Source organism: Leptosomus discolor, unplaced genomic scaffold (assembly GCF_034619465.1).
Source record: "Leptosomus discolor isolate bLepDis1 unplaced genomic scaffold, bLepDis1.hap2 HAP2_SCAFFOLD_28, whole genome shotgun sequence".
Taxonomy (NCBI): domain Eukaryota; kingdom Metazoa; phylum Chordata; class Aves; order Leptosomiformes; family Leptosomidae; genus Leptosomus; species Leptosomus discolor.
This window is the reverse complement of record NW_028237857.1, coordinates 4,087,112-4,108,364: the sequence shown is the minus strand read 5'-3', so window position 1 is coordinate 4,108,364 and position 21,253 is coordinate 4,087,112. Positions and strand designations below refer to the sequence as shown.

General features: G+C 49.6%; 1 protein-coding gene across 1 annotated transcript; it reads left to right on the top strand.

Moving 5' to 3' along the window:
- Positions 1-7,403: 7,403 nt before the first annotated feature.
- LOC147412592 (coiled-coil domain-containing protein 40-like) lies at positions 7,404-20,470 on the top strand. The gene is made up of 19 exons (XM_086481198.1): positions 7,404-7,424; positions 7,589-7,713; positions 8,898-9,066; positions 9,249-9,439; positions 9,960-10,043; positions 10,132-10,351; positions 11,186-11,340; positions 12,165-12,287; positions 12,684-12,805; positions 13,528-13,771; positions 13,879-14,061; positions 15,302-15,547; positions 16,289-16,502; positions 17,053-17,222; positions 17,347-17,438; positions 18,041-18,161; positions 18,825-19,013; positions 19,225-19,383; positions 20,144-20,470. Exons 1-19 carry the CDS (start codon positions 7,406-7,408, stop codon positions 20,387-20,389), a joined length of 3,072 nt encoding a protein of 1,023 aa, XP_086337324.1. The 5' UTR covers positions 7,404-7,405; the 3' UTR covers positions 20,390-20,470.
- Positions 20,471-21,253: the final 783 nt, after the last annotated feature.

Sequence of the window (21,253 nt, the reverse complement as noted above, 5' to 3'; positions counted from 1 at the left end):
ATTCCTTCACGTTGGCCTTTCCAGACTGTGTTCAGATTGAAAGCTGAGAATTGTGTGCAGAACCTTTGCAAAGGCTCTTGATTTTTTTCTTGCTTTTAATTCTACTCCTGCAAAGAAATTGTTTTCAGTGTTTATCGCACATACAGACTGCCTGACTGCATTTGTGTCTGAGTGCCACGTATGCAGTTAGCAAATGATTTTAAAAAATTTAAAATATTTGAGCAATTCTTAATTTGGTATTTTAGATGTGGAATATAGAGCGAGGGATTGGATGACCTGTACAAGGTCGCGAGGGATTTGAAGGGGGGTTCGTCCTCCTTTTCTTGCCTTTAGGTGCCTTAATCACAAGACCATCATTTAAGATAACAGTGTGCAGCAGTGCTTCTCAGAAACCCTCACCAGATCTGTGCCTTTGTGCTGTAACGCTGTGTGCAGATTTGTACAGCTAAACTGATGGGCAATAGACTGGAAACAGGCGCTGTAGAATTGCATTGAAAAGTCATCAAACCAAAGGTGTTATTAAAAGGTTGTATTTTGAGGGGAACCAAAGATGTCTGTGTTCATCAATTTCAGCTTGATTTCATTAAAGTTTATGCTTTTTTCATCATGTGTTAAGAACAACTTTGAGTATTCTGTACTGGTAAATGATTTCCAAGACTCACAGCATAGCATTTTGGTTTTTGAAGACTAAAGTTTTGACTGTGCTGTGTCTTGTAATGGTTTTGAACCGTATTCAGATACAAGTCTGCATACGTGCTGGTGCACTTCCACTTTCTGCAAGAACTGTTGGAAGGAGAGTCCCTGACACAGCTTAGCTCACACAGTTCCTTTCTTTTTTTTTTTTTTTAAAAAAAAAAAAGCCAAACAAAGCCAAGCCAAACCCTGGACAGGGAAACTTGGCAGACAGTCATATTGGAAAATAATAAACAGGCCTCTGCCAGGAGTGTTTGAATTTGTTACGTTTGTCTGGTCGGGACTCGTAGCTGCTTAGAAATCTCTGAATAGCAACAGAGGAGGCAGAGGAACAATTTTTCTACAGGCATAGGGTTGAAATGATTCTTATTTGGAAGTCTGCCTTTGTCATCAAAGAGCTAGAAATATAGTGGGTTTTTCTCTTAAAGGTTGGTTTTTGTTTTGGTTTGGTTTTTTTTTCTGAAGAAATGAATATGAAGTTTGCTGGAGCATTCATTTTAGAACAGGACAGTGCAGAAACACCCCGGTGACACTGATGAATGAGTTTCTGACCAAAGCCACGACAAAATAAATAGCCTGACCTGTGGTTTTAGATCTCAAGGTCTTCTGGTGGTTTCGATGGCAATTCTTTTCTGCTTTTCCTAGAAATAAAGGAATTCTTTGTCTCTTAAAGGGCTAGAGCCCCAGGGATTTGAATGGCCAGCTTCTCTGTAGAGTTGCACAAGCCTTAGTCTTACTTTCCATCAATAGGAGGTTTTCAGGTGGTTGTCCCAGCCACAGCCATCGCTATTAATACTATGCTGTGGCGGTCACCTGTGTGAGAAGTTCCCGTTGGTTTGTGCTTTGCTCTCAATGCACTTTGTGTTTATTTTACTTTTGATATACTCAAGTTAATTGGCCAGGACTTGCAATAATCAGTCAAGTGTTGGCCTTAACTATGCAAAATAGTTTTAAAGCACAGATTTTTATTCCTGGTTACAGTCTGTTTATTTCAGTTATCCCAAGTGTTGGAATGACCACTGGAAGAGTAAGTGTTGACTGAAGAGCAGTCTGATGGTTAGGGTGTGAGAGTTCAGATTTTGGTTTTTCCATCAATTTCTACTGAGGCTTTGGAAAATGCTTCTAATATCGATAAAAATGTCAAATGAAGTAAAGTCCTAATTTATAATTTGGCACAGTGCTGCACTGGTAATCTGATCTAAATGATTTGAATCTACTTTATAGCATTTTCCCTTCTTGGTCTAATTACAAATGAAAAATAGATCCTTTTCTTCATCGTCCTGAACTTTGCTCTCAACACTTCCAGGTTCTTTTGTTCTGGATGCCTGAACAAGTTTGTGTGTGTCAGTTCTTTCTTAAACTCATTGTTAGTAACCTCATCGTTATTGTTCAAAGGATTGAATGAAACCTTTCTCTCAAAAGGACCGGGAGCCAGGACAGCAAAATAATAAAATTGTCTAGAACAAAAGTGATGCCATTAGTACTGGAAATAAAATGCAAATACTTCCAAATCTGAAACACGAGAACGGGAATAGTTGTGTTCTGTGATACTGGTGTTCACAGAGAGTTTTCCAGTCTCAAACTAGAGCCTCTAGTTAAGTAGTACTCTGACTGCTTTATAAAACTGGGTGCGTCCTGACAACCTTTTTATTTTGAGTGAGAGACAGTTGCAACTTTATAGTTCAACAGCCCCAAAACATTTTACTAGTTAGTGATCTTTGTGGACTGTGAGTTCACTGCAGCGATAACTCTCCAACCGACCTCGGGGACAAAAAACTAAAACTTGGAGGTATGATTTGTCATTGTACTTCTGAACTTGGACAACTTCTTGATCTGTCTCCTGACACTGGATGATTAGCATGAAGTTGTTGCACGGCTTCAGAAAGACAGCCTGTCTTTTCAGTTCTTGGAAATGTCAGTGATAGTTTCTGAGGAAGACTTAAGTGCTCTTTTGAGGTGTGTCTTCACTAAGCAATGAGCAGTAGGGCTGTTGCAAAGTGTATCACACCGTTGACGTTAACACCCTGCGTGCTTTCGGATCTGGTCACGTCCAGTGACTTTAGGAAAAGTCACAGCTTGGCGTTCAAGTGCATTCCTTACTCAAGCTTGTCACGACGGGGCACGTAAGCTGACATAATGTGCCGGTAAAAGCTCTTAGAGCATCTCACTACAAAAAGTAGAATATACCACTAGAGGCACATGGCTGAACAAAACCAGTATGGAAGGTGCAGAATCACTGAATGGTGTTTTACAAGGTTCACCTGGGTCTTCAGATTTGGTTGTTAATCTTTGGAGTTCTCCATAGAGTAACCAGCTGCAAGGGTATCTAAACACACGGGTATAAAGCAAAGTCTGTTTTGAAAGAGATCGAGACAATCACTTCTCTGACAATGAACAGGAAAATATATTCAGTAGCTTCTAGTCCTCTCTTTTTTTCTTTTAGGGCTAGCTTCTACTATGCCAGTAGCTGTAGCATGGGAAAACAATGGTTTGGGCAGATTACCATGTGTGTATTCTGCCATCAGCGGGAAAAAAAAAAAGACCTAATTAATGTTTATTTCTGTAAGCCCTTGGGTAAAAAGCAATAAAACCACTACAGAAAACCAACTAGTAGGGAATAAACTGGCTTCAAATGTTTACTTTGTAATAGCTTCATCAGAAGTTATATTCATATGCATAAAATGCATAAAACTACCTCTCATGGCTAATCTATAGTGTTATCCCCAAGTTTTACCTGCTGCTGTGATAAGGAGACTTTGTCCTGTTCACTTACAAAGTGTAGAGTGTCCTGGGAGTTAAACGGATTGTATTTTGTTTAGTTTTATCCCCTCTCCATTGCACCTTCCTTTGGCAACTATTTAGTCCAAAAAGTCTCCAGTGTGCTTTATGGGTTTTGTTTTTTTCCAGATCTGTACTACCCCGGCTTTTGTACAGAAACCCTTAGTCCCCATGGACCTTTGAGTAACGCAGTGAGATGTCTGTGTTTTGTTTGGATGTTGTTATTTCAGTTGTCAGGTTGTACTGAGGAGCTTAATGAAGTCCTCTGGGTATCTTAAATGTGGGAAGTCCTCCGTTCTGTTATTAAATATGGAGCCTTTAAACAGATAACAGATAAAAAGCGAGGACTTACTTTGATCCGACTAAATGATGATGATGGTGGTTATAATTTTTTTTTCTCAGTGCATTGGAAATGCAAGTTCTCTTCCATTCTTTAAGCAGTCCTGTTGCTTTTGATGATCCATTCCACTCAAAGGCTTAATACAGTAAGATTTGAAATATTTGTAGTGAACTTGTGTAGCTATTTGATTCCTTTTTCTGAACATGGTGATCAGTAGCCATAAATTTTCACAACCTGAATCAATGAAGTTCTGTTGGTGGAACTTTGTGTGCAGATTTGTGTAATATATGCTGTTCCTTGCCATCTTCAATTTAAGCAGGATTTTGTGTAAAGCCAAACTTCTTAGAATAATAGCAGCAATCCCAGGGGACATAAAAGAAAGTATCTTGGGAACAGAGGGAGACCTGTGTTTTTGATTTTGTTTTCAAATGAGAACCAGTTCTGTAGTTGTAGTTGCCAGGAAACATTCAACACCAAAACCAAGTCAATCCAGTAACACACTGTCTGCTTGAGCTGTCAGAGAGCTTAAAAAAATAGCTCTGAGGTATGAACTGACCCATTCTTAAAACTCTGCCAGTAGTGATCATAGAATCAAGGAATCGTTAGGCTGGAGTAGACCTCTAAGATCATCAAGTCCAACCGTTGACCTAACACCACCATGCGCACTAAACCATGTCTAGAAGCACTACATCAACACGTTTTTTGAACACCTCCAAGGCTGGTGACTCCACCACTTCCCTGGGCAGCCTGTCCCAATGCTTGATAACCCTTTCGGTAAAGAAATTTATCCTGATGTCCAATCTAAACCTCCCTGGCGCAACATAGAAGAATCGTTTTGGTTGGAAAAGACCTTTAAGATCATCAGGTCCAACCGTTATCCTAACACTACCAAGCCCGCCACTAAACCAGGACCCTGAGCACCACATGGGTACGTCTTTGAACACCTTCAGGGATGGTGACTCCACCACCTCCCTGGGCAGCCTGTTCCAATGTCTGACCACTCTTTCAGTAAAGAAAATTTTCCTCATGTCCAATCTAAACCTCCCCTGGCACAACTTGAGGACATTTCCTCTTGTCCTATGGCTTGTCACTTGGGACAAGAGACCGACCCCACCTCACTCCAGCCTCCTTTCAGGCAGTTGCAGAGAGCAGTAAGGTCTCCCCTCAGCCTCCTCTTCTCCAGACTAAACCACCCCAGCTCCCTCAGCTGCTCCTCATCAGACCTGCTCTCCAGAGCCCTCACCCGCTTCGCTGCCCTTCTCTGGACACGCTCCAGCACCTCAGTGTCTGTCTTGTCCTGAGAGGCCCAAAATCGCACCCAGCATTCGAGGGGCGGCCTCACCAGTGCCCAGTACAGGGGCATGATCACCTCCCTGCTCCTGCTGGCCACCCCATGGCTGACACAGGCCAGGATGCTGTTGGCCGCCTTGCCCACCTGGGCACACTGCCGGCTCACGTTCAGCTGCCTGTCGACCAGCACCCCCAGGTCCCTCTCTGCCGGGCAGCTTCCCAGCCACTCCTCCCCAGCCTGTAGCGCTGCTGGGGGTTGTTGTGGCCGAAGTGCAGGACCCGGCACTTGACCTTGTTGCAACTCGTGGAACTGGCCTTGGCCCAGCGATCCAGCCTGTCCAGATCCCTCTGTAGAGCTTCCCTGCCCTCCAGCAGATCGACACTCCCACCCAACGTGGTGTCATCTGCAAGCTCCCTGCGGGAGCACTCGATCCCCTCATCCAGCTCATCCATCAAGATGTGACACCAGAGCGGTCCCAATGCTGAGCCCTGGGGGACACCCCTTGTGACCGGCCGCCAGCTGGATTGAACTCCCTTCACCACCACTCTCTGTGCTTGGCCATCCAGCCAGTTTTTAGCCCAGCTTGGAGTGATGATCGGAAATGTCCGAGTACTTTACTGTGTCACTGTTCATTGAGATAGAAAGTAGGACCATATCTATATACATCTTGCATTCTGAAAAATGTAGAGCCCAGACAGGCTGATAGAGTCAATAAAATGAGTAAAAGAACAGGTGTAGGTGGATATTAAACTAAACAGCTGCAAAGTCTTAGATTTGGAATTGTTTTTTCTGAAGTAAGTATTGTAAAACTTTAGACTTACTGCTATAATTATTGTCAATTCAGGATGCTTCAGTTGCAGGGCGTACACATGTTAATTGGTGATGTTTAATAATATTTATTGCCTTGAAGAAAAACTACCTTCACTTACCTTTTCTTTTGCTTCTTTGTTGTTGGGCTTAAGGTTAACTGTGATTGGATGGCTTGAACACTTGTCAGAATACCTTTGTGTAGAAACTGAAGTCAAATAAAAAAATCCAAAGCCAACTGAAAGACTAGACGAGGTCATAGGCTTTGAGCAGGGAGGTTGGACTAGATGGTCTCCAGAAGTTCCTTCCAACCTTGACTGTTCTGTCAATCTGTTCTGTGACAGAATAACTGCATTTAATAAACCTGCCTTAACATAGGTTTATCCCAGTAATTTGTATTTCAGACTTTGTTCCTTGTTTTGTTGAAATTTTTTAACTCATTCTGTTTGTGATAAGTAGAGACACGGACAATTTAAAATGTCAAAATCCAATGCGAATTTTATTATATTAGCAAGCGAACAAGAGCAAAGGCAGCGCTGGGCGGCCGGGGAGTCTGCGCTCCGCCAACGGCTCGCGCCTTCCCGCCTCGTGTAAGCACATTATATACAGTCTCATTTCCTGCATTCGTGATGTCGCAATCAGGGCGATACTCTTCGCATGTGCCTTCTGTTGCTGGGGGGTCTTTCTCTGCCTCCTGGTGATGGTAAGGATGAAGGCTGAAGGTCTTCCTCGTTGCCCTGTGGGTGAACTTATGCAAGAATGTGATTACTCAACCCCCTCAGCTGCGGGTCCTGTTTACTTTGCCAGATGTCCTTCGGTTGGGCTATCAAGCCTTGCGGGCACATAAATCTTCCATCCATACCTTCCCATACATGTTTAATGAACAAAGCACAATATGTTACTTATTACACCGACCATCCACCTTCAGGTCTCTGCTGATAACGGCAAAGGAAGAGGTAGATACTGGGGCAATTTGAGAGAGGACCCCCTCCCCAAAAGGAAGGCAATCCTAAATACACCCCAAGCTTTAGGGAGCCAGCCCAGAACAGCAGAACATAAAGTTAAAATGAACTATTTCGCATTCCGCCAGCCCCCAGCCGGCAGCACACCGAGCGCCTCGGGGCTCCGGTGGGAAGGGAAGACAAAGAGCGGGATAAAAGAAAATGGATGCATCCCCGGGGTGCTGGGCAGCGTCCCGGGTGCCTCGTCCCCGCAGCTCCCCCCGCCCGGACTCCAGCCCTCGGCGCCGTTACCTGCTGCCCCGCACCGGGGCTGGCGCCGCCAGGGCGGCCGGGACGCCGCGGGCCCCCCCCGGGCCCGGCGGGCTGAGGTAGTGCGGGCCGAGCGCCCCCCCCACAGCCCCCCCCATCTCCAGGAGCCGAGGTGGTGCGGCCCGCGTTCCCCCCCCCCCCCCCTCCACGGGCTGAGGTGGTGCGGCCCGGAGCGCTCACGTGACCGGGTGTTGATGCGTCGCCTGGCAACGGGAACACGGGAACATGGCGCAGACGGCGGCGGGTGAGTGCGGGGCTGGGCCGCGGCCGGGCCTTGAACCGCCCGGCCCTCGGCCGCCCGGCCTCCCCGGCCCCGCGGGTGCCCGTGCCCAGCCCCGCGGCGGCCTGCAGCTGGCGGGCCCCGGGGAGCCGGGCTGGTTCTCACTCTTCCCTCCGCTCTGGTTGCAGGCACAGGCCATCCCCAGCCCAGCAATATGGAGGAGGCCGCCGGTGCCGCAGCAGAGGGCTCTGGGGTGGAATCCGGCTCCGCTGCGCGGGATATCGTCCGAGTTCCGTCGCCTCTTGCTATGGAGGTGATTTCCTTCAGAACGTTCGCGGGGCAGCATGATGTTCCTACGCTCTCCTTGCAGAGTGATGGCTTCGTGGAAGCAGTTTCAATAGGGAGAAGTAAAACAAGGGAGCGGTTGTTGAAGTCTTGCCCTGCCTATTAAAAAAACAAAGTTAAATGTAGTTGTAGTTCTGTGTGTCAGCAGCGTCCTGAAGCATGTGCTTCTCACTCAGCTCCCAGATGGCTGTAGGCATGTTAAACGGGAGCTTGCCCCCATCTCACAGACACACGTATGGGGGCTGTGTTCGAGGTTGGTGGTGATAAGTTTTTTTTGTCTGTTGGTACTGCACGATATTTGAATTTGGCAAATGATGGTACGGGATAAAACAGTGTCTCTTTAAAAAGAAGATAATAGTTTGGCTACGTGTAGCACCAGCTGGAGGACTAAAATCCCTAAGGGCATTTTTTTAAAAAATAGACGTGAGCCAGAGACACATCTGAAATTAAAAGTGGTGTGTAGAATTTTTGTCAGGATCTTTACCGTCTTCATGCTGCCTTGGTGACTGTTTTTGTGAACGAGATTAAACTTCAAAATTAAACTCCCATGACAAAAAGCAGTTGTTACAGCACCGTAGCATGAGCATTAAACCAAATGCACAACCTGCTGTAACGCTGCTATTCTGCTTTTTGCCTCTGTGTGTGCTAGGCAGTAGAGGCGGAGAATGGGAGCGACAATGAAGAAGAAGGGTCCGTTCCTCTGCAGGACCAAAAAGAGACATTTCCACCAGCAGAAAGAGGACCTACAGAGCTGTTTGTTAGTTCTGCAGAGGTGAGACACTAACAACACACACAATCTTATTCACAGAAGGCATGGCCGGTATTTGTAACTTCAAATTCTCCTGGGGCGGTTTTGTTGCTGCCAACACAAACCCGACCAGAACTGAACAGAGAGAAGCTAACTGGTCAGGCACAAAGTCTACAAAAGCTGTGACAGAGCTGGAGAGGTTCCTCTGTTGTGCTGCATGTGGGTAAAGGTGACTTTTTGATCGGCAGAGGCACAGCTTTGCCAGTGTATCTGTGGGCTGAGTTTAGAACAAGGCCCTCTTGCCGATTCTGTGTCTGCATCGTTCTTGTCTCGTGATGACAGAAATAAGCAGATTGTCAGGGCAGACTGAAAAGCTGTTTCAGGTGGTGGATTTTACGTTTCAGGAAAAATCCCCTGAGACTTTCTTGGACAAAGTCGAATTAGACAGTTGTCCTCCTGCGTTGGGTGACATGGAGCAGCCAGTAACCGAGAGAGAAAACCCTCCCCTTCCTTCAGGAGCTCCTCAGCAGGTGTCTGCGTGGTCAGCGGAGCGGAACAGCTGCACAGAGTCAGGTATCCTTCAGTCCCTTGCTAACAGTACAACACTCCATACCACCTGTCAAGCGCAGTTTCTAGTTTTCTCCCTTTCTCGTCATTGTTAGTCCAACTGGAGGCACAACGCTTTGAAATCTAAGCATTTTCTTTGTCTTCTTCTCTTTTTTTTTTTTTTTTTTTTCTTGGGGGGTGGGGTCCAGGTGACATTGGAGAACCCATTTCTCTCTGCTCAGAGACTGCCTTTGAGCAGTTGGATCAGCTCACCAGTGAGCATGGTGACCAAAGGCGGGAACAGGCATGCCAGCAGCGTGGAGCTGAGGGGCACAAAACGAGTGGAAGAAGTGAAGAAACCGTAGAAGAAACAGAGCTGGTTGTCTTGGATCTAGAACATGTGAGAAGTCCTCAAATCTTGTCGTTCTTCTTCGCAGACCTGCTGTTTTTATTTGTATGAAATACACAAGGTAGATTGTCAGCAGCGGCTCAGCCATAGGCTGAAACCACGTGTTTAAAACAGGCTTTTGCAGAAGTACTGACTCCTGAGCGTGTCTGCTCCCTCAGGGTTAACCCCAAACGGGAGGCTCAGGAGGGAGCCGTGAAGTGGGTAAATCTGATACTCCTCAGTGCTCCTGAAAGAGAAGTACTGTCAGCAAGAGCGAGGGGATGGGCTCTCAGAGGCAGCTCTTCTGATGTGTTTCTGACTTTCAGATATCCTCAGTAGTGGCTTTCTGCTGTCAACAAATAGCCACTATGTAACTCCTCTCACTCGTTACAGTGAGCGTAGCTAAAGTAAGAATGCAAGGGTCTGTGGCAGAAAATACGCTGTTATTTAACAGCGGGGGTAGCAGTAAGGTTTCTTCATAATTTCTTTATACAAGTACGTTGACTTGTATCAATGTCATACTTCTTGACAGCCTCTGATGAGAAGATTCCAGGCTGCCCTGAAGAGTCACCTCACTAAGCAGATGGAAAAAGTGAGCCTAGAGCTTCAGGAACTGGTACGTGGCATTCTTACTTTGCCGTCCCGCAGCAGCCCACCCCTGCCCGAGCTGAAGCCAGGTAACTGGTTTCCTCTTGTGTTTGCAGAGGGCAGCAGCGAAGAAAGGGCAAGCAGAGAGGGAAGAGCTTGGGCTGGTTCTTTACGGAGCGCAGCAGCAGCTGGCCCGCCTGCAGCTGGAACTGGAGAAGAGCCACGACCGCCGTTCTCAGGTGGCCACAGCACGTCAGCAGCTGGAGGAGGAGCTGGAGGGCCTCAGGCTTACTTACAAGCAAATGTGTCAGAACACACACGATGAACGCCAGAAAGGTGACCGAGGCAGCCCTTGCCAGGTTTCCTGGCTCTAGTACTGTGTGGAGAAAGGGATTTATTTGAATCCAAGGCAAGCATTGGATTGAAAAATACAGTAACATTGATCAGGAATAAGGCACTCGCTGAAACCTTTCACAGGTATTCCTGGTTGTTTCTAAGACCGTGTGGCTACCTTGTACTTCTGAGAAGGTCTTTAGGACTAAAACTGTTCCAGGCAGATGGGCTGCTCTGTGACTTAGAAGGAGGAAGATCCTGTCGCTCTGTTACGTTTGCCTGTGTCTCTGTAAGGGTGTGACGAGATCGCAAAGGTCGTGGGTCGTGAGGGGCACCCGGGAGCCTGAGAGTGCCATCCGTGTGGGAACCCGTCCCAGCCAAAGAAATGGACTTGACTCATGCTGGTTGTGCTGCAGGCCTGTGGGTAGGGGACAGGAAAACAACTGTGATGGCGAGGGTAGCTCAGCGTAGGATAAACTGCCTAGAAAGGTTTGGCAGGTTGCTGAAAAAAATAGAGAAGCATTCAACAGACTGAGAAAGAGACAGTTCCGTTTTGGGGCAGAGGAGTGGAGTCACAGCCTCCTGAGGCCGCCCCTTCTTTGATCTCCTGGGCTTCTGAGTGCTGGGAAGCAATGAATTGCTTACCAAGATATTAGCTGTGCTTGTGGAGCTGTACTCCAAAGCCGATGCAAATTCACATTTCAGGGGGGCTGATTTGGCTGGTAAGTGTGCGAATTTGGCTTTGGGTGCTTCTGTGTTTCTTTCCCTTTTACCTCTGTTTAAAGTGTGTCTTACAAACATACTTTCCTGTAAATATTTTTCCCCCTGCCTCCCCAGTCTCTGCAATGCAGACCCAGCTTGAAAACCTGGCCTTGCCCCTCTTCTACATGCAGAACATGGCCCATATGCACCATAATATTTTACTAATGAAACGGTCGACAAAGAGGGCTGAGCTGGAGAAGGCCCAAGCTGACGTGGAAAAGAAAAAACAGGTATCAAGTAAAACTCTCTTCTTTCAAATAAATAAATGAATTCAGGTGACGGCTAGCGGCGAGTCTCGGAGGACGTGCTGCCTTGGCAGAAGGAAGGCTGTAGTGAATATACAGACACCATGGAAGGTGCGTGGGGATATTTTCCCCAAATAATTGAAAATGAGAAGAATCCCCACCACCAAGATAGTGGCATGTACTGAACAGAATTTTTTTATGAGCCTTATAATAGGAAGTAGTAATCAGTAGTGATCACTCTTCACGCAGGCAACGGGGGTGTGGGGGCAGAAAGATATTTAGCAAAGAAGTATCGTATGTTGAAGTCTGGAGAATTGCTCTGAGTCCCAAGGAAGAGCGAACTTGGAAGGTGAACTGAGCGGTCGGTGTGCTGGAGCTCCCTCTGCTGCCTCCTGCTTGCAGCAGGACACCAACTAATTACTGTTGATGCAGAATTGCGGGCAAACGGTTGAGATGGAATGGGTTTAGATGGTTTTTAACAAAGGATTTTAAACCATAAATTATCAAGATTCCCAGCTGCTGGAGAGGTGGTGCAATGTAACCCATGCTGGCAGGGATGAATGCTGCTTCAGATCTGAAGGACCAATTTCCTACTGTGGGTGGAACGATAAAAACCAGCAAAGAAGGTTTTGTTCTCTTCAAAATCGTCACTGCTGCATTCAGGAGTCATTTGGATAGGAATGGAAGAGTTTCAGTAGGAATCAAAGCTAACTGAATTCATTTTCAGCCCAAGTTATTGCTGTAGAATTTAGTTGGTTAAGCCTGAGATTATGTTACTCATCCTGAGCTGTTTGGCTCTGCCTCTGTAGGATCTTCTGGTAGACCGCTTGACCCGGAAAGCCTACGAGCTGCAGGAACAGATTGCTCTGTTCGAAGCTCAGTTTGTGGCTCAGGCAGAGGACACAAAAGTAACTCGGCAAGCAGCAAATGAGGTAGGAGAATGCTTTTTTTTCGCTTCTGGTTAATATTTCCCTCTGGAAGGACCGACCCCGTTGGCTCATGCTCACGTGGTAGCTACAGTGTAGGACAGAGTTGTATGATCAGTTCCTGTTTGGAGGAATGAAGACTTTTTTGTTTTGTTTTGTTTTGTTTTTCCCTTTGTCCTCAAGAATTGCCTATAAATCACTTCCTCCTCCACCCTCTCTGCATTTTTTTCCTTGCAGACCTATGCTCTGTGGTCGGGGGTGACCATAAACCAGAGGCACGTTAGCTGAAGCTGTTCCTGCCCAGCGTATTATGAACACACACCAAAAAAAGCCATTGTAACGTGAATTTGGTTTCCCAGCCTAGTATAGATTTATCCTGTCTACAAATCCTCTCTCCCCCAGGCTTGTATGGAGGTTCAGGCTATTAACATGGAGAAAAAGCGACTGATGAACCACTGGAATAGCAGCTTGGCGGGAATGAAGCAGAGAGATGAGGCCTATATCGCCACCCAAGCGCTGCTGAGGTATGGTATCTGAGAACAGTCCCAGGAGAGACCTCACACGGGTTGGACGAGAGGGATGCTGAAAGGGACAGTGCGTCTCCAGTTTATTGCTGCGCGTGCAGGATATGTCAAGCAGAACAAGTTTGCTGCTCTGAAGCACGTAGTAAGGTTAAAGGATAGGAAGCACAGTTCTTTGTCACTATTCTGTATCCAAAACACAACTCTCCCCCAAAATGTGTGGGGTTTTTAAAACTGTTTAGAGTTTTTCTGTTCATATTTTAGTCCTTTAGAAGAGTTCCTTCACCTTTGCAACATCTCTCAATCCAAAGAGCTAGACTTCAAGAGGGATTTTACCTGTCGCTCTCAGTTAGGGTTTTGTGATGCCTTCAGAAATCATCAGGAAAACCGTCCTGTTGTTGCCAAAGGAAGCGCTTATTTGCTCTGGAGTCAGCCTGGCTGATTCCCTGCAATGTGCTTTTATGGTGGCATCCTGGTAAGAGTGGGGGGTGGGGACAGGACTGAAAGCGGGAATTAATTTTCCTGCGTACGTTTGCTTTTCAGTCTTCTGTCTCCATCCATCTTCTGATGACTCTGCACTGTCACAGCAGGGTGGCCTTTGTAAAGATCTTCCTCCTTGGTCTGTTGTCGCTGCAGTAGCGTGTTTGAAAAGAGGAATTTGTAGATGACTGTTCAGCGCGTGAGTCTACCCCTGTGGTGATTTTCCATCCTCTTTGCCTCTCCAGCAAGTACAGACATGACCTCAAGTCCCTAGAAACGGACATCCATGGCTGTAGGAAGTCAATCAGGAAGGAGGAGGAGAAGAATGAGTTGCTTGTCGCCATCCTGAGCCGTTCACAGAACGATGCCAAGATGACAAAGAAGCTGATTGCCCAGTGCCTTTCCAGGCAGGAGGCCTTGAAGGTGGAATCTGGCACCTACGCTCGCGTTCTCCACGAGACAGAGCAGGCCCTCAACAGGACCAGGATGGTGAGGAGAGTTACTTGGAAGAAGAACCTTTCAAATCAGACACAGATGTTTAATCCCCTTCCCCAAACAGTTGTAGTGACCCTGTCTCCTGTCTTTCCTGCGTTTAGGATCAAGCTGCTTGTCTGAATCAGTTGCTGTCCATCAGTAAGGACATAGAGAAAGGAACTGATGCCAAAGTGCAGATGGAGAACGAAATCATGGCAAAGCTTCAGGACCAGATGGTGTCCAGCAAAGCCACAAAGCACTTCTCGCAGCTGGCTGCAAAGCTCCGTAGGAGAAAAACAGACCTGGTGTGTTATCTCTTCCGTTTGGGAGGGCGGGGGAAGGAAACCGCCCTGAGCGGTGTTTCTCAAGTGTGTTTCGTCCGCGCCTTCGTTCTGCTTTTCAGACCTGAAGTTGAAGGTCTGCTGAGTTTGTGACTTCAGTTTGGTTCTTCCAGTGCTCTTAGTGCGGGATTCTGGTGTACGCGAGAGGGTTTGGCCAAAAAGGCCTTGACACATAATGTACTATTCTTTCTTTGCTTAAAAAATGGGACAGAACGATGAATTCTGGGAGTTTTTACCATAAAGTAGTACCAGTTCTTATGTATTGGAGGAAGACAGTGGATGTGTAGTACTGCTGTACTCCACATTGAACTAACCTGTATCTCTGTCCGGCATCATGGAATGCGATACAGGCCTGCTCTCGTTCCTGAGTGAGGATTACAGCCCAAGGAACAATCGAACCAGACCCACAGTTCTTTGTGGCACGATCAGTTGCTCTCTTTGGGAGTGTGTAACTGGAACAGATAGAAAAACTAGAAGATCCAGCGTAGTGTTTGTGGTGTTGAGTTGTGTGGGCTGGCACTAACAAGGCACCCACACCTCTGTATTTCTGCGGGTTACTTCAGCCTGGCCCTGGGATTTTTAAATCGGGGGCATTATCTTGAGCAACAGGAAGAGTTCCAGGGCTGGCTTCCGTTGTGAGAGAGGGGCCCCCCGCCCCCTTCCCACAGGCACACCAACAAGCGGACACTCGCGTTGTCTCCCATCAGCACCTGCGGTGCACGGCTGGATGTAGCCAGAGAGTCGTGGCCGCTGGCGGCGCGGGGGCAGCAGAAGTCACCCGGCTGCATTCGCGCTGCGCTCAACAGGCACCCGCCTTTCTGGCTGCTGCGGTGGTGGTTCGGTGAGGGACGTGTTTGTCGGGTGTGGTGGAGAATGTCCTGCTCTGGTGAGCCGGGCAGCTGGAGACACCCAGGCAGGGCAGGTAACTGCAGAGGTGATGAGCGCGGCCTCTTAAAGGCTTTGGGATGTTTGGGCTCCTTCATGCTCTTCAGCAGCCTTATGGCAGAGGTAAATGTTGGTATCTCCGTCAGGAGATGGAGAAACAAAGGTACAGAGCGGGTAAGTGGCTGGCTCGCAGCTTGTGGCACAGACCTGGGAGGAGAATCTAAATCCCCTGACTCCTGTGCCTCGGGAAGCGGGCGTTCCAAATCAATGGGCTGCTGCTGCTGACAGTAATTTGTTTTCTGTCTGTTGGCGTTCCTAGGAGCTGCATTTTTCCAAGGTTGAGAATGATGTGGCCCAGGTTATTCTGAATGCAACTCATACCAGCTGCAGGCTGACAGTTCTCCAAAACACGCTTTGTCGGCTGGACAAGGAAGTAAAAAATACCCGTGACCTGATCAGCTGCAGGGAAAGCGAGATTGCAAGGTGCAGTCTCCTGACCGAGAACAGGCAAGCGGTGCTCAGCCAGTACAACAAGAGGTTGGAGAAGATTCTTGCGCGGCAGGGGGTATGTACATTCCCATTTCAGTCCCAGGCTTGATTTTATTCTTTGTGGTGACCACAGGTGCCCCTGATAAATGTAACTGTGTAAGTGCTGAGTAGTTAAAACTTTCAGGCATCAGTATAGAGGTTTAAAAGCTGCACTAGTTAATGTAAATGTTTACGTCTGTCAAACAGCTCTTAGTGCACGGGGGGGAGGAGCTGGCATGAGGGAATTGTGAAATGAGGGTGTGCCCAGCACAGATTTCTGCAGGGAGTTGTCTGCGCCCGATGAAAACGTTGAATGACATCAATACCCTGGGAGTAACTAGGGTCTCATCAGAAAACCTGCAAATACTGACAAGGGGCGAATGGAGCAGGCGGGGTGATGTAGATCACTTGGTGCTTGGCCCCATTCAGCTGATAGATACCCAGGTCTGCCCCTGGCACCGTGAGCTGCGAGACCTTTATAGAGCCCAATGCAAGAATGAGTGCTGTGGCAGACTCTTGGACACCCAGATGTGCCTGTTGTAGGAGCTTAGGAGGCCCCTCTCACCCCAGAGCCTGAGAGCTGTTCGGGCTTCCCTTGCATTTGTTCCCGTGAGGTCAGGAATGATTGGTCCCATCCAGCTCATGGGAAATAGAGGCACAAAGGAAGTAGCAGTATAGCGGAAGTATTCGGTAGGCATCTCAGCAGCTGGACCGGCCTTCTGCAAAAAGTGCTTCAGCAGCTTCTGCCTGATTAATCCCCAACCTTGCCCTCATCCAGGGTCAAGAACTGGGGCCACTGGAAATGGAGATCAACAAGCTGTCCAAGCAGATAGAAGAATATCACTCTGAGGTGATGACGCTACAAAAGCACTGGCTCAATCAGCAGCAAGAGCTGGTCAAGTTAACACACCAACGGGAGGAACAAGTAGCCTCCCTGGATACGTTAAAGAAACGGATCACAGTAATGCAGCAGAAGAAAGTGCGCAGGGAAAGTAGGTCATTCCCCAACTCTTTTTAAAACGTTCAGCTGTGAATGGAGGAAAAAGGGAGCGAGGGCTTACGGACGGGTGAGCCAGACCTTCACCAGAGAATGCGCCGTGCTCCTACGTCCGTGTGAGCAGTAACGCAGGCGGCCCCAGCACTGCTCTGGGGCTATGAGCCAGGCACCTCTGCTGCTCTGCCTGGCGTTATTCCCTGTCCCGACTGATCCTGCTGCCGTAACGGGCACAACCAAACCAAAGTGGCCGTGTCACGTGCTACACTTCTTAAATAACGTTTGCAAGTAGTTGGTGGGTAAATGTCCCCACCACGATGGCGCTTCCCTTGGCTCAAACCAGCTCTTATCCACAGCAGTCTCCTTCAAAACCGTATTTGGGTTTTGGGCTTGTGGAAAAACGGTTTGGCTGGGTACGTGGGACGCAGGTGGCTCTGCAGGCAGCGTTGTCTGGTCTGATGGCAGTCTGTCACGCCTTGCCTGTGTTCCACCTGCTGCTTGTGGGAATTTTAAGACTTTTTTTTTTTTTTTTTTCTGTTCACCTGTAGATGAAATTCAGCAGGAAACAAAAGAGCAGAAGGACATCGAACGTCACATGAGGAACATGTCCAATGACTTGATAAAGCTGAATGTGTTGATCCACAAGAACAGCAGCAGCTTCGAGGAGCTGCAATATGGCAACACGATCACTGAGAACGAGTTTGTGCGCTCTCTCAAGGTACAGACATCTCATTTCCAGGTCTCAGCCTCCCGTGCAGATCGGAGGCAGACAGTGACCATGTAAATCTTTCTTAGTCTGACCACGTTGTGTTGTCTGACAATGTTATGCTTCCCAAACCTAGGCAGCAGAAAAAGAGTCGGTTAAGATGCAGGAGAAGCACAGTCAGCTGACTGAGGAGAAGGAAAGACTCCTAAACAGCCTGGTGGAAGCAGAGTAGGTACCAGAGAGGTTCTTGCTTTGTGCCACCCTCTTTGAATGTAGGTGTCCATGTCACCTTTCCACTCTGCTCATCGAACTGAACCAGCAACAGCAAATGTGCTTCTGTCCTTCTCGGAGAAGATGAAAGGAGTTTCATGGATTTTTGGGCGCAGAAGCTGAAAGGTGCTTTAGCTGTCTCTGCAAGCAGCGAGAGCCGTGAGGATGTCGGCTTTAACAGTTCCAGCAGGCTCGTGCTGGACGTTGCTGAGATCTGTATGGGGTGACTCTGCCCGCGCTCTCCTCCGCCAGTAACTCGGAGCGAGCGTGCTGCGCTGGGCAGCTCACTGGGGTCCACCAGCCCCCGGCAGCCTGGGCACGCTTGTTGTTAGTCACCGTGCCACCACCGTGCCACGTTGTGGATGGCGGAGCTCCCTGTCTGGTTCCACGCTGCTCCTGGCTGCCCTTTTACGTGTCCCACGTGCAAACCCTCAGGTTCTGCTGAACCTTCAGCTCCATGTTCAGGACTGAGCTCGGGAGCGTGCTGCCACGCGTGCACAGGGAGCGAGCGTCCTCTCGGGCACTGACAAAGGTGCCGCTTTCCCTTTCTGTCACTGAAGGCATCAAATCCTGCTGTGGGAGAAGAAGATCCAGCTGACGAGAGAGATGCGTGCGGCGGTGGAGTCTGAGTCAGGGCACGGCGAGCTCCACGCCATGAGAACAGAGATTCACAGGATGCAGGTGAGCCCCGGGGGAGGAGCACTGGGGAGGGGAAGCTGCACACGATGGATTCAGCTTCGGCGTTGCTGAAGGCAGGAGATGAGAAACGGGCTGGGGAAGCAGCATTGCCAGGCCACAGCAATGTTGGAAATAGTACACCCTCCAGCTGGGCTGAATGAAATACATCCAGTGTGCGTGCTCTTCGTGCCTTCCTTGCGCCTGCCGTGTAATGGGCTGCAGCAGAGTCTAGAGACACCTGAGCAATCTATTTAAAACATAATATGTTTGCCACCTTATGCCGTGACCCCAATTTATAAGCAAAGGAATGTTGATGACTAAATATTGCATCATCTTAATCACTGGTTAGGGAAGCCTTCTGTCTTCTGGCAAAGCAACTCTTCCCTTTTGTTCCCAGGTTACTTTACTCTTCTGCTTTTCCTATTGCTAAGGAGTTCCATTGAAACCTTTTGAAGATTACTTTAGACGAGTTGATAATCCAGCCCTTTGCTTTCCAGATCCACACAGGGCAAGCCGGGTTTGGGTTTAGAGCAAATTTGGCTTGCCAACACTCACGTGTCACGTATGTCTGGTTTATGTGGAGGGGATGTGCCGCACAGAATCGGTTCGGTGCCGTTTGTGAACATTTGTTACTTTCAGCCTATTTCATATCTTGACACACGGCAGGTCCGCTACGGCCAGCTGATGAAGCAGCAGGAGAAGATGATTCGTGATATGGAGGCATCTGTTTCTCGCAGAGAGGTGATAGCGCTTCGTGGAGAGGGTCAGAACAAAAGAGACAAGAAGCTTGTCCCCAAGAGCGTCTTCCACTGCAAGAAACAGGAGCTGAGAAAGAAGATCAGCAAAGCCCAGAAGGTGAGCGAGCAGAGCAGGGCTGCAGGAGTTCACCGGGGCTGTAAGGAGCACCAGGGTGGGCTGAGCGCAGACACGCGGGGTGTCGGGACACAGACGGGACAGGCTTTGGAGGCTCCTTAAAAAACCCCACAGGAGAGTTCTGGGGAGATGGCTGGGAGTGCAGCTGGACGAAGAACCACACTCTGCCCTTTCCTTCTCTTCCGTTTGCCAGAACGTTCAGGACTGCAACGCAACCCTCCTGGAGCTGGAGAGCGCCCAGGCGTCCCTCGGTGCCGCCTTCTCGGAAAAGCAGCGAGAACTGCGCAGGCTGGGGGCTGAGTGCGACGGCCTCGATGCAGACGCAGAAGCTCGTCGGAACAGGAAGCGACGGGTGAGCGGCTCCGCTCCCTGGAGCTCGCGAGCCCGACGGGACCGGCTGCTTTCTCCTGGTGCCAGCTCCCCATCTCCCTGTCTCGCCACCATCCTGAACTGAGTGTGCTTGGCATTTTAGCGGCACTTTAAGTTAACTGAGCTCACCTTGAGGGCTCATGGGGGTCCTGAATTGGGGCTGCAGTTGTACTCTTAGCGAGGCAGCATTCACCTGGAGACATCAGCCTGCAGGACATGGTTTGTGTCTTGAAAATACCCGGTCACAGCTCTCCTCTGTGAGCACTTTCTGGCTGCTCATATGTTACAGATTTGAGAGCCAGCTGAAGGTCTTGAATGGCCTCCTGCAAAAGTTGTAAGTTGGTCAAACTCTATCCTGGCGAGGGTTGCCCTGTGCATGCAGGTATTTCTCTGGTTTATGGAATTCTGTGATGAACATTTAATTTTTTTTTTTTTTTCCTATTGGCTGACGTGTAGATGTGGTGCTTAGGGACACGGTTTAATGGTGGACTTGGCAGCGTTAGGTTCATGGTTGGACTCAATGATCTTAAAGGTCTCTTCCAACCTAACCACTTCTCTGGCTGTACCCGTTAGCAGCTGTTCTGCCGGTACAAGAGGGACTTCATAGCCCTGTCCCTCTTCAGAAGCCCTTCCCTTTCAGAATGTGATGGTTCCAGTACCGGTGACAAAAGTCACCTGCCTTTCTTAGTGCTTTTCTCTCTGCAGCCTGCTGTCAAAGCAATTTCTGTTGTTGCTTTCCTCAGAACCTTTTGGAGATCGTGTCCTACCAGACTCGCCGGAAGCACCTGCAGGCGCTGAAGGAAGGGACGTACACTCCCCTGTGCCGCACGGAGCAAGCCTGGAGAAATGAGCACCAGAAACTGCGCCACCGGCTCCAGACCATCGATGCCATCATCCAGCAGATCCAGCAGGACCATCCCCAGCACTACCGGACTCTCCAGTGGCTCAGACAGTGCTTGGGCTCCAGGCTGGGCTCGCAGGAAGCCTGACTGCCACGAACCCCATCCATGTAACCCTCAGCTCTTGTTCTGCTGGAGCCTGCAGGCTTTGTAAATAAACAAATATCTAAAAAATAAGTCTGTGTAGCAGGTAGTGGTCACCAAAGCTGTAGCAGTGCAAATGATTTTTGTTTCCTTGGCTGCACAAGGGTGGCTTCATCCCTCCCCCTGGCCTGGGGCGCTGGGGGCAGCCGCCCCCTTCCCCTCCGGGCCCCCCCTCTCTCACCGCCTTTCCCTGCAGCTCCGGGAGGCGGAAGGCCCCGGCCCCGGCGGGGGAAGGCGCCCGCCCGCTCCCGGGGCCGGTCCCGCCCCGCAGACGCCTCCGCGACGTGGGGCCGGTCCCGCCGCGCCTGCTGGGAGGCCGGGCCGGGCCGGCGGGGCCATGGCGGGGCCGGGGCTCCCGGCCGCGCTGCTGCTGCTGGCGCTGCTGGGCTCCGCCGCGGCGGGCAGCCCCGGGGCCGCCGGCTGCCAGGTGCCCCCGGGCGAACGCTTTGACTGCGGCCCCGAGCGGCTGCTGTCGCGGGCGGACTGCGAGGAGCGGGGCTGCTGCTATGCACCCGCCGGCTCCGGCTCCAGCCCCGGCTCCAGCCCTGGCTCCAGCACCGGCCCGCCCTGGTGCTTCTTCCCCAGCGGCTACCGGAGCTACCGGGCGGAGAACCTGACGGCCACCGCCACCGGCTCCGCCACCCGGCTCCGCCGCGTCGCCGCCAGCTTCCTGCCGGGGGCCGTGGGCAGCTTGCGGCTGGACGTGGCGCTGGAGACCCCCACCCGCCTCCGCTTCACGGTGCGAGCCGGCCCCGGGACCGGTGCCCCGGTGCTCCGGACCCCCCCGCTGACATCCCCCCCTTCCCTTCT